Genomic DNA, 12,807 nt, shown 5'->3' with positions numbered 1-12,807 from the left:
ATGCTGGAAAAAGCAACAGGTTTACTCGGCCTTTTATAATAAAAAGGTCGGGTACTCTGTTATCCTGGATGGATGTCAGATGACGTCCTCCCACTTGCATACCTCGTGCAGGCCCTTGAACACAGCAGAATTCTGATTGTTGTACTGGGCTGCTTTGAGCAGCCCTGGTAAAGTGTGAACGCTGTGACCAATCACAGCGCTCACATGTCAGTTGTAAACAAACAATGGCTTGTCATTCAAAACCATTGTGTACTATTGTGATCTGTGTGATTGTTCACAGTGATAACAAGGACAATCACAGCAGACCTGTACCATGTGATAGCTGTGGCCAATCACAGCTATCACCATAGTACACAATGGAACAAGGATGAATGCCATTAAAACTTTAATAAGCAATTATAGTGTAAAAAAAATGTCCTGATCACCTTATCAGAGCAGTACAGTGTCACTATGGTGTCATTTATTTCTCTGGTGACAGCATGTAAAGAAAATTGTAAAATAGGGAAACATTTTTTTTAAAAGATTGTAAAAAAAACGTTATACATTTTTTTTTTTACGTACTGTCACCAGTTACTGTATAAATGACACTGGCAGGGAAGGGGTTAACACTGGGGTGATCAAAGAGGTTAATGTATGCCTGTTGGTGCTTACTCACTGTGAGGGGGAAGGTTCTGTGACAGGCACAGAGAGATCAGGTTTTCATCTTAGCTGAAACTCCTGATTTCTCCCTGCCTGTCTGACAGAAGACTCGCCTGCTTTGTTTACATAAGGCACACTTTAAAAATTATGGACAGTATCAAGGCACCCCATTCTAAAATGTAAAAACTACCGTATTTATCGGCGTATAACACGCACTTTTTCCTCCTGAAAATGGAGGAAAAAAGCAACAGTGCGTGTTATAGGCCGATATAAGAAAAAAAAAGGCCAGGAAGCAGCGCCGAGAGGTAGAAGGGGGTGAGCCGGTTCAAGGAGAAGGAATGACAAGCTATCATTGGAAGTCCCGCCTCCTATGCTGAGCTGTGTGACGTCTATCATAAGCGCCGGGACTTCCGATGATTGCAATAGCTCGTCCTCCCTTCTCTCTTTTTAAAATGGATTTGGATAGTGTCACTGGCGCTGGCGAGGCTGCATTTAAGGACACTGGCGCTGGCGAGGCTGCATTAAAGGACACTGGCGCTGGCGAGGATGCATTTAAGGACGCTGGTGCTGGCGAGGCTGCATTTAAGGACACTGCGCTGGCGAGGCTGCATTTATGGGCACTGCGCTGGCGAGGCTGCATTTATGGGCACTGCGCTGGTGAGGCTGCATTTATGGGCACTGCACTGGTGAGGCTGCATTCATGGGCACTGCGCTGGCGAGGCTGCATTGATGGACACTGCGCTGGCGAGGCTGCATTGATGGACACTGGTGCTGGCGAGGCTGCATTTAAGGACACTGCGCTGGCGAGGCTGCATTTATGGGCACTGCGCGGCCGAGGCTGCATTTATGGGCACTGCGCTGGCAAGGCTGCATTTATGGGCACTGCGCTGGTGAGGCTGCATTTATGGGCACTGCACTGGTGAGGCTGCATTCATGGGCACTGCGCTGGCGAGGCTGCATTGATGGACACTGCGCTGGCGAGGCTGCATTGATGGACACTGCGCTGGCGAGGCTGCATTGATGGACACTGCACTGATGAGGCTACATTCGTGGGCACTGGTGAGACTGCATTTGATTAAAAAAAATGTTCTGAGTTCAAAGCTGTTTATTTTAAATTTCAGCTTTTTTCCTGAAATTTCTCTCCTAAAATTTAGGTGTCTGTTATACGCCGGTGCGTGTTATACGCCGGTGCGTGTTATACGCCGATAAATGCGGTATTCTAAAAAATGCAGTAACATCCACAAGTCCAAGTAGGACACCCAATATTAAAGGTGATTTATTCTTCCAAAGCAACTACACTTTTGAAAACTGGTACTGACTAGCATTCCAATGTTTCTCTTCTCCCCAACTCTGATGGAGAGGGGCAGGGGAGGGTCAAACAAGGATGATATGCAGATGAGTGACATCCTTATCAACTGAGGAGGCCATGGGTCGTTAGGATGCTGGCAGCCTCGAAGGTTGTAATGGTGAACAATGAAAACTTGTGACTTAGTGTAACTAAAAGGTAGCCTTCATCCACATGCCGGCTTGTATACAATTTTTGGGCATTTTGCCAATGCACCCCTGTAGAAACCTCAAGGCACCCCAGGTTATCTGTTTTCAGTGCAAAAAAAAAGTTTGTTTTTAACAGAAATCTGATTCTGTCCTGCGTCCTTTGCACTTTGTACTGTTATCTCAAGCAGTCTTATTAGTCCTGCCCAGTTCACTCCATGGGCTACAGAAAACCTTCTCCCTATTTATAGGAAAGAAAACCTGAAAAAAACAAATGCAGCCACACTTGAGGACTAAAAAATATAATACATTACACATTGTCCTAGGGTTTATATACAGTATGCTTAAAAGCTGAACTCCAGGAATAAGGCAAAATGCACCCTAGCAGTGGGTCCCTCCTCCCTCCGTACTTCAAGGGTTAAATGGTAATTTAGTCTAGGATGTAGAAGAAGAAGCTCTATTACTTACCGTAAAGTTTTGTTTGAAAATAACAAACATGTTAAACTTACAGTATCTGCTCTGTGTAGTGGTTTTGCACAGAGCAGCCCAGATCCTCCTCTTCTCGGGTCTTCTCGGGTCCCTTGCCGGCGTTCCTGGCCTCTCCCTCCTGCAGAGTGCACCACAGCAAGAACTTGCTATGGGGGCACCCGAGTCGCTGCGCTGTGTGTCCATTTAGACACAGCCACGGCTTGGCCCGCCAACTCTCTCTCCTCATTTGCTCACTGACCAGTGGCGCCCGCTGCTGTCTCAGCCAATCAAGAGGGAGAGCCCCGGATAGCAGAGTCTCTCGCACAACATCGCTGAATAGAGATGGGGCTCAGGTAAGTATTAGGGGGCTAAGGGAGGCTGCTGCACACAGAAGGTTTTTTATCTTTTTGCATAGAATGCATTAGGATAGAAAAACCTTCTGCCTTTTGAACCACTTTAACCCCCACTTTGACCGGCTCCTGTGCTCTTCCTGAGGATCCAGCAAGGTAGGCGTCCCTCAGCATCATTACATACAATGCAGAGCTATTACCCCTGTATTGTACGTGAAGGAGGCTGAATTGTGACCATGGCTGGAATGTCTTAGAGAGGAGGCTGCGCTGAATTAGTCACACAGATCGAGGGAGCCTGCCGGAGCAGGTAGTGAGGCAAGTATTACTTATTTTTCTTAATGTGGAACTTCACTCTCTCTGTTAACTATTTTACATCCTTACACTACTAACATTAGTAAATAGATAGAAACATATATTATATTTACTTGATTTAAAGTTTTTTTTTTTTTACATCTCTTTAGTTACTTCCTACTTCCCATGCCTAGGCAAATTATGTCATACATCCCATGAGTCTTAAGAAGAGGAGGAGGAGTTTCCTCAGCTAAGCACAGCCTCCTGTCTGCATGCCTGAGCTAAGGGCATATGGATTTTAGGAAGTAATTGCTACATGAATCCTCTGCCCTTACTCAAAATGGCCACGACCAGAAATGCTAGGGGTGTTTTTCTAAGTTTTTTCTCAGCAAAATAAAGCATGGAGACATGGATGGACGGGGGAGTTTGCTTTGAACATTAATAATAAATGAAATAGTACATTTGATTTGTGGTGCTCAGATACAGCATAGTTCCTCTTTAATGACCAGGTAACCCTTGCAGTATGGGAGCGGGCACTGCAAGGGTGCATCTTTCCTAATTCCTGAAGTTCAGCATTAATACACTTTATGAGCTGAACTGTCTACAGACTCACTAGGATATATATGAGAAAAATCTTTAGAAACATTTAGTTGATCATGGATCATACACATTCATTGAAGAAATTATCCTATTACTAAAAGTACTGTATATCCCTGTATTTTTCATTATGTTCTTTAACAGGGTTTTATTCCGAAGCCACCTTCAGGAAACGTAGAGAAGTATTCTACAATTCATACCTTCATCTGCAAAGAGGATCGGACAAGAAGAAGCTTAGGGAAGCTAAAAGAAGACAAAAATAAACTTATGGCGTAAGGTTTTTTTTTTTAGGCATTTGCTCAAAATACTCCAATATCATTCTTTTCCATGTGAATAGCATTATAATCATGTTAAAGAAGGAGAACCATATGGGATGTATGTCCACTTCTAACTGTTTGTGATATGGCCAACCCTAAGTCAGATTTTTCTTTCATGCTATGAATAGTGTAGGACCCATGAAAATGGGGTACTTTGGCGCAGTGGTGAGCTTAAGCATGGTATGGCCATATGGTGTGACTGAATCCCCTCATTTACTTACTAAGATTAGGTGTTTTTAGGTAGCCTTGTAAGATTTGAAAGTAACCATTTTTTTGTATGTGTGCGCTGTTCTCTGTGGTTCTAGGTCAGATTTTGTCCACCCAATGTAGATCTGCCCAGTTAAATCTGACTTTTGAAAATTATTGGTTAATTTCCCAGCTACTATAACACACTTTCTAACACACCTGAAATATGCTTGTTTGGTTTATTGGATGAAGACCACTGGTCTCATTACACGAGAAACTTCCTAAGGGGATCATTATTTATGGCCCACAAGGTCATGGCTGTCAGTTGGATGAATTCATCCCCTCCTCGTGCATCTCAGTGGAAGTTGTTAGTTAAATTGATAATTCTCTATAAGAAATTATGTATGAAAGGAGAAACTGTCCCCTTATGTTCCATAAAATATGAGATCTGTGGTGTAAATTGATGCCTATGCTGAGCTCAGGATAAACTGCCCTGGCTTGCATATTTTGACAAATTTTCTTATCTCGTATGGACCTTATCGTAACATAACTACTAAGCAAAAAATAATGTTTCAGCCGTAATTTCCAATGTTCATATACCTTTCATTTTTGTTTTACACTGATACTCTTTTTTGTACAGTCGTTTTTGGATTGCAATATGTGTTGGTCCCATGTACATATAGAATCTTGAACAACTGTTTGAGATCAATAAAAAGAGTGTAAAAAAAGAATGGGAAACACATCTATTTAAAAACAGTAGGAATCTTTTCCTCACATGGCCTGTTCACACCAGCAGCCATATTTGGATGCAGCTGCTGATATGCAATGTGAAGTAGACAGTGCCAATATGCTGATTAAAGTGCAACTCAATGGCTACTTTATTCTTTATTTTTATTGGAATGTCACAAAATGACTTGTGCTTTAAAAATAATAAAGTGATAAACAGGGGTGGTGGTAATTAGTGTTTATATGCCAGGAAACTTTACTGAAAAATAAGATATGGGATGATATAGATCAGAATTATGCCATGTCCACTTTCACACTGTTATGAAACGATATACAGTACTGTGGTTTATAGTCAGAGGTTCACTTTATTGATTGGCATGCAGGTTATTTTCTAGCTCAGGGGTCTCCAATCATAAAAAACAAAGGGCAAGTTTACTGCCCTTCAAACTTAGGGGGGCTGGACTGTGGCCAGTGAAAGTAGAAAATGCCCTGGCATCAGTGGGAATAAACAATGCCACAGACTCTGTGATTAGTGGGAGTAAAACACATTACACCATTGGTGTCAGTGGGAGGAATAGTGTCCCTTCATTGGTGTCAGTGGGAAGCATAGTAGCAAAGAAACAAATCACCGCTCAAAGGGCTGACAGCTGGGCCAGTAGGATTCCCAAGTAAACTGTAGTAGTCCTGCAAGACTGGGTGCTCACCAAGGTCCGCAACCTAAGAAGTCCATATGCATGTAGAAAGAAAGCGGCACCTCCAGTCTCAGGAAAGTAGAAACTTGAGTTTTATTTCTTCAAATCAAAAAGTCCAACATCGAAATGTAGCAAGACAAACAGGATAGCAGCAAACGCGTTTCACACCATGTGCTTATTTATTGCTTGTGGGATTGTTTAAGGATTGTGGGAAGCATAGTTCCCAATACTTGGTGTCGTTGGAAATAGTATTTCCCCATAATTGGTGTCAGTGGGAGGAATAGTGCCTCATAATTGTTGTCAGTGGTAGAATTAGTTCCCCATCTCTGGTGTCAATAGGAGCAATAGTACCCCATCATTGGTGTCAGTGGGAGCAATATTCCTCCAAGGGCTGAAAGAAGGCAAGCAAAGGACCACATCCAGGCCATGGGCTGCGGTTTGGAGACCCCTGTTCTAGCTTATAGTATATAATGGAATAAATCAATTGCTTCTTGGAAACTAGTCTTGCTAGATCTTTTTGTTCTTATTCCTTCCAGCAAACACAGGAAAGAAGTAATGAGTGATGTAAGCACAGAGAATACAATGTTGTCCTTAAAGTCAGGAGGAAGAGAGAGGAAAGACACTCAGACCTGCTTTAAAGAGGCGAATACAATGAGAGGGGATCTTCCTACACAGCCTGTCCATTTCCAGAGTGACACCTGTCAGGACAAAGCCATGGGTAAACATCAAGGATTCACCAAGAATCACCCACCACACTAAATTATTATTTCATTTGGTGGTGTTTATTATCACACAGAACAAGGCAATCTGTTTTTCACTGAAAAAAAACATTAGTGTCTCATTCTATTGACTCATGCTCTGTATAATGAATAGTCACAGTTGTTTATTCGTCTTTTACTGTTCTATATTCACATAGTGCACAGGCAGAAGTGTGGGTAGCCAACTTGCTTTTGGCATCTAATTAAAACAACAATCCCCTCTAAACTTATAGTTTAGTTCTTGGAAGGAAAGTTAAACCATCTAACAATTTCACATATCTTCAGGCGCTCCGATAGCAAGATATCTTCATCTGAGTTACCAGGTCTGCAGACCTGCTGTGTTCACTTAATTAAGTTGATTAATTTTATGCTGAATGAAACAGGAGTCAAGAAAACAACCTTAGAAGGCAGAAACACCTAAAACTCCAAGGTGTGCAGGAACAGGGGTGAGAACTATGGTGGAAGGTCTCACCTCCAGAGTTCCCTGCAGATACAGTGGGGAAAATAATGATTTGATCCCCTGCAGATTTCGTACGTTTGCCCACTTACAAAGAAACAAAGGGTCTATCATTTTTATCATAGGTGTATTTTAAATGATAGAGACAAAATACCAACCAAAAATCCATAAAACAAGCTCTAAATGAAGTTGCAGTTTAGTGATTAAAATAAGTATTTGATCCCCAAGCAAAACATGACCTAGTACTCTGCGGAGAAACCCTTGTTGGCAAGCACAGGTAAGATGTTTCTTGTAGTTGGTTACCAAGTTTGCACACATCTCAGGTGGGTCCACTCTTCTTTACAGATCTTCTCTAAATCCTTAAGGTTTCTTGGCTGTCTCTTGGCAACTTGAAGTTTTAGCTTCCTCCATAAATGTGCTATAAGATTAAGGTATGGAGACTGACTAGGCCACTCCATGACCCTAATGTGCTTCTTCTTGAGCCACTCCTTTGTTGCCTTGGCGGTATGTTTTGGGTGATTGTCATGCTGGAAGACTCATCCACGACCCATCTTTAGTGTTATGGCTGAGGAAAGAAGGTTCTCATCCAAGATTTTACAATACATGGCCCCGTCCATTGGCCCCTCAATGCAGTAAAAGTTGGCCTGTACATTTAGCAGAGAAACAGCCCCAAAGCATAATGTTTCCACCTCCTTGCTTAACTGTAGGGATGGTTTTCTTAGGGTAACTCAGCATTTTTCTTCCTCCGGACTGTGGCCATTGGGAGTAGAAATTGTCCTGGCGTCAGTGGGAGTAAACAATGCATCTTTGGTATTAGGGGGAAGAATAATGCCAAATACTTGGTATTAGTGGGAGAATTAGTGCCCCCATCATTGGTATCAGTGGGGGGATTGTGTCAGTGGCGGAGCTAGACTTTTAAAACAGGGGTGGCAAAGGGGTGGCTAGGTATTATTTTGGGGGGTCAATATACAAAGTGTAATTTAGTGTCAGATTCGTCCACCGCAATGTCGCAGTCCCTCTAATGATCGCTGCCATTACTAGTAAAGACAGGATACAGGTGGTGGTGATCAGAGGATACAGGTTTGCCCCCAATGATTATTGCAGAGTGCGACAGCAATGCCCCCAATGATTATTGCAGTGAGACAGCAATGCCCCCAATGATTATTGCAGTGAGACAGCAATGCCCCCAATGATTATTACAGTGAGACAGCAATGCCCCCAATGATTATTGCAGTGAGACAACAATGCCCCCAATTATTATTGCAGAGTGAGACAGCAATGCCCCCAATGATTATTGCAGAGTGCGACAGCCTTGCCCCCAATTATTATTGCAGAGTGCGACAGTAATGCCCCCAATTATTATTGCAGAGTGCGACAGCCTTGCCCCCAATTATTATTGCAGAGTGCGACAGCAATGCCCCCAATTATTATTGCAGAGTGCGACAGCCTTGCCCCCAATGATTATTGCAGAGTGCGACAGCCTTGCCCCCAATTATTATTGCAGAGTGCGACAGCAATGCCCCCAATTATTATTGCAGAGTGCGACAGCCTTGCCCCCAATTATTATTGCAGAGTGCGACAGCAATGCCCCCAATTATTATTGCAGAGTGCGACAGCCTTGCCCCCAATTATTATTGCAGAGTGCGACAGCCTTGCCCCCAATTATTATTGCAGAGTGCGACAGCAATGCCCCCAATTATTATTGCAGAGTGCGACAGCCTTGCCCCCAATTATTATTGCAGAGTGCGACAGCCTTGCCCCCAATGATTATTGCAGAGTGCGACAGCCTTGCCCCCAATTATTATTGCAGAGTGCGACAGCAATGCCCCCAATTATTATTGCAGAGTGCGACAGCCTTGCCCCCAATTATTATTGCAGAGTGCGACAGCAATGCCCCCAATTATTATTGCAGAGTGCGACAGCCTTGCCCCCAATTATTATTGCAGAGTGCGACAGCCTTGCCCCCAATTATTATTGCAGAGTGCGACAGCAATGCCCCCAATTATTATTGCAGAGTGCGACAGCCTTGCCCCCAATTATTATTGCAGAGTGCGACAGTAATGCCCCCAATTATTATTGCAGAGTGCGACAGCCTTGCCCCCAATTATTATTGCAGAGTGCGACAGCAATGCCCCCAATTATTATTGCAGAGTGCGACAGCCTTGCCCCCAATGATTATTGCAGAGTGCGACAGCCTTGCCCCCAATTATTATTGCAGAGTGCGACAGCAATGCCCCCAATTATTATTGCAGAGTGCGACAGCCTTGCCCCCAATTATTATTGCAGAGTGCGACAGCAATGCCCCCAATTATTATTGCAGAGTGCGACAGCCTTGCCCCCAATTATTATTGCAGAGTGCGACAGCCTTGCCCCCAATTATTATTGCAGAGTGCGACAGCAATGCCCCCAATTATTATTGCAGAGTGCGACAGCCTTGCCCCCAATTATTATTGCAGAGTGCGACAGCCTTGCCCCCAATGATTATTGCAGAGTGCGACAGCCTTGCCCCCAATTATTATTGCAGAGTGCGACAGCAATGCCCCCAATTATTATTGCAGAGTGCGACAGCCTTGCCCCCAATTATTATTGCAGAGTGCGACAGCAATGCCCCCAATTATTATTGCAGAGTGCGACAGCCTTGCCCCCAATTATTATTGCAGAGTGCGACAGCCTTGCCCCCAATTATTATTGCAGAGTGCGACAGCAATGCCCCCAATTATTATTGCAGAGTGCGACAGCCTTGCCCCCAATTATTATTGCAGAGTGCGACAGCCTTGCCCCCAATTATTATTGCAGAGTGCGACAGCCTTGCCCCCAATTATTATTGCAGAGTGCGACAGCAATGCCCCCAATGATTATTGCAGAGTGCGACAGCCTTGCCCCCAATTATTATTGCAGAGTGCGACAGCCTTGCCCCCAATTATTATTGCAGAGTGCGACAGCCTTGCCCCCAATTATTATTGCAGAGTGCGACAGCCTTGCCCCCAATTATTATTGCAGAGTGCGACAGCAATGCCCCCAATGATTATTGCAGAGTGCGACAGCCTTGCCCCCAATTATTATTGCAGAGTGCGACAGCCTTGCCCCCAATTATTATTGCAGAGTGCGACAGCCTTGCCCCCAATTATTATTGCAGAGTGCGACAGCCTTGCCCCCAATGATTATTGCAGAGTGCGACAGCAATGCCCCCAATTATTATTGCAGAGTGCGACAGCCTTGCCCCCAATTATTATTGCAGAGTGCGACAGCCTTGCCCCCAATTATTATTGCAGAGTGCGACAGCCTTGCCCCCAATTATTATTGCAGAGTGCGACAGCCTTGCCCCCAATTATTATTGCAGAGTGCGACAGCCTTGCCCCCAATGATTATTGCAGAGTGCGACAGCAATGCCCCCAATTATTATTGCAGAGTGCGACAGCCTTGCCCCCAATTATTATTGCAGAGTGCGACAGCAATGCCCCCAATTATTATTGCAGAGTGCGACAGCCACAGCATTTGCCCGCAATCATTGCAGAGTGCCAGCGTCCCCCCCGTGAGACCAGCTTACTTACCTCACGGACGGTCCGCGGCTCCCTGCATCTTCTCAGTCCTCCCGCCGGCGCCTCCTCGACCAATGGCACAGCGTTTGCCATTCGGCCAATCAGGAAGCGGGAGGACCCGCTCCCTGATTGGCCGGAGGAGGATCCATGTGACAATAGCGAATTTTCATTCGCTATTGTCACAGAATGGGCGGGCTCGGCTTCGGGAGTCGGGACGCACTGCTTTGCTGCTCCCTGACCCTGGCCGCCAGCTTAGAGGGATCAGCCGGTTCTGCGAACCGGCTGATCCCATCCCACCACTGCCTGTGATTCTCCGCTGCCAGCCAGGATCGGGGTGGCAACAGGGGTGGCAGGGACTTTTTCTGGGGTGTCAATTGACACCCCAGCTAACCCTCTGGCTCCGCCACTGGATTGTGTCCCATCATTGGAATCACTGGGAGAAATAGTGTCCCATCATTAGTATAAGTGGGAGGAATAATGCCCCGTCATTGGTGTCAGTGGGAGGAATAGTGACCCACCATTGGTATCAGTAAAAGGAATAGTGCACTATTGTTGGTGTCAGTGGGAGATATAGTGCCCCATTGTTGGTGTTAGTGGGTGAAATAGATCCCCGTCGTTGCTGTCAGTTTGAGGAATAGTACCCCATTGTTGATGTCACCACCAGGAAATATGCCCATTGTTGGTGTTCGCGGAAGGAATAGTGTCTTGTATCAGTTGGAGGAAAAGTACCCCAAGGGCCTAATAAAGGTGAGCAAAGGGCCGCATCTGGCCCCAGGGCCACTGTTTGGAGACCACTGACTTAGTGAGACCAAATAATTACCTCCTTCATTCCCTTCTTTCCTTCTCTTTTTTTTTTTTTCCATTACGTTATTTTTTTTTTCATCATTTGTATATAAATCATGTGCTGTTACTTCCAACTGTGTTTACTTCCAAAACATCTTTGTTGGACCACCTGCTGTACACACGGCCTGAATGACGGCCAGTTGCTATTGAACCAGCCGATGTTGCCCGACATTCGGCCCGTATGTACTAGGCTTAAGGCTCATTTACACTTGCTTCAGCTTTAACACACATTAAAGCACCAACTGCTTTACCGTGCTTTTTTTAAATGTGTTTTTGATGCTTCTGTGATGCTTCTATGATGCTTTGGTGTTGCTTTTTTGAAACTTTGATGAAGCTTAGCAAATGCCCTGTGTGTATTGGTTTTCGATTTCTTTTAAAGGGGCTCCGTAGAACCCTGGCTCAATAGTAGCCCCACTCAGCATATCCCCAGCTCTTTGGTACCCCTGTTCAGCAGACCCCCAGCTTATTAGTATCCTCGTTCAGCAGATCCCCTGCTCGGTAGTACCCCCAGCTCTTCTCATGTCCCACTCAGTAGTACCCCCATCTTTGCTGATCCCCTGCTCAGTAATAACCTGCAGCTCTGCTAATCCCCCACTCAGTATTAATGCTTAGCTCTGTTGATCCTCTGGTTTGCTGATCCACCGCTCTCTCTGGTCCCGGCTCACCACCCGCTATATTGCTTCCATGCTGCTTACCACTTCTGACATCCTCTACTTTCCCCTGCTTCGGTCCTCCAGGTCTGCTGATCCTCTGCCACTCAGTCCTCTCTCTCCTGTCCACACTCACCTTCTGCTATAGCAGTCCCATGTTGCACACCATGTGTGCCGTCTGCTAGTTACTCTGCTTACTTTGCTGCTGCTCTACACCAGATGTGACGTCAGCACCCGACGCTTTCAGAATTTATACACAAGTACCAGAAGTGACTGCTGGTGACGTCTTTCAGGTTCACTTGTTGGTTTTCCAGTGCATTCTGGGAAATCTCATACCTGCAATACTTTCAAAACAAAGTGAAGCTAACGCTGAATAGAAGCCTCTCAAAAACTTGGTGCTGAAAGCCAGGGGCTGCGTTACAGGTGCAGTAAACAAGCTTTGTCGTAGACTTCTATGGAGGCTTTGGAGACACTTAGAAGCACCAAGAAAGCAACATGGGCATGGGGTATAATTTTTGAAGTGAAGCAAACACAACTTGTGAATAGGACTTTAGGAAACCATTGTTTTTAGTGACAGGGGCTTCGATTGGTATTCAGAGTGCTTTAAAAAAGCGTGTCCAATGCCACGTTTTAAAGCAAGTGTAAACAATCTCTTAGAGGTTATGAATTTTTATTTTACCTTGGTCAATCACTTATGCATTTATTCCAGTGATGCAGACAAAGTAAGAAATACACTTACAAAATAGGTGTACTAAAGCCGTGCTTTGCAATAACCACTTCTTGATGTCTGAATTCTGGTATTC

The 12,807-nt window shown here is 44.8% G+C and overlaps 1 protein-coding gene across 1 annotated transcript in view; it reads left to right on the top strand.

Annotated features, from left to right (window-relative positions):
• The window catches only part of DNAH14 (dynein axonemal heavy chain 14), a gene marked incomplete at its 3' end in the record, with an annotated part of 442,814 nt that overhangs the window by 27,214 nt on the left and 402,793 nt on the right, over positions 1-12,807 (top strand). Inside the window, exons 3-4 of the mRNA XM_082252323.1 lie at positions 3,981-4,108; positions 6,294-6,475. Coding sequence (XP_082108449.1) covers positions 3,981-4,108; positions 6,294-6,475 — 310 coding nt within the window. The remainder of the gene's footprint in view (positions 1-3,980; positions 4,109-6,293; positions 6,476-12,807) is intronic.

Source organism: Pelophylax lessonae (assembly GCF_965119305.1).
Source record: "Pelophylax lessonae genome assembly, chromosome: 3".
Taxonomy (NCBI): Eukaryota; Metazoa; Chordata; class Amphibia; order Anura; family Ranidae; genus Pelophylax; species Pelophylax lessonae.
Note: the sequence above shows the minus strand (reverse complement) of the source record. Positions and strands in the feature narration are given on the sequence as shown.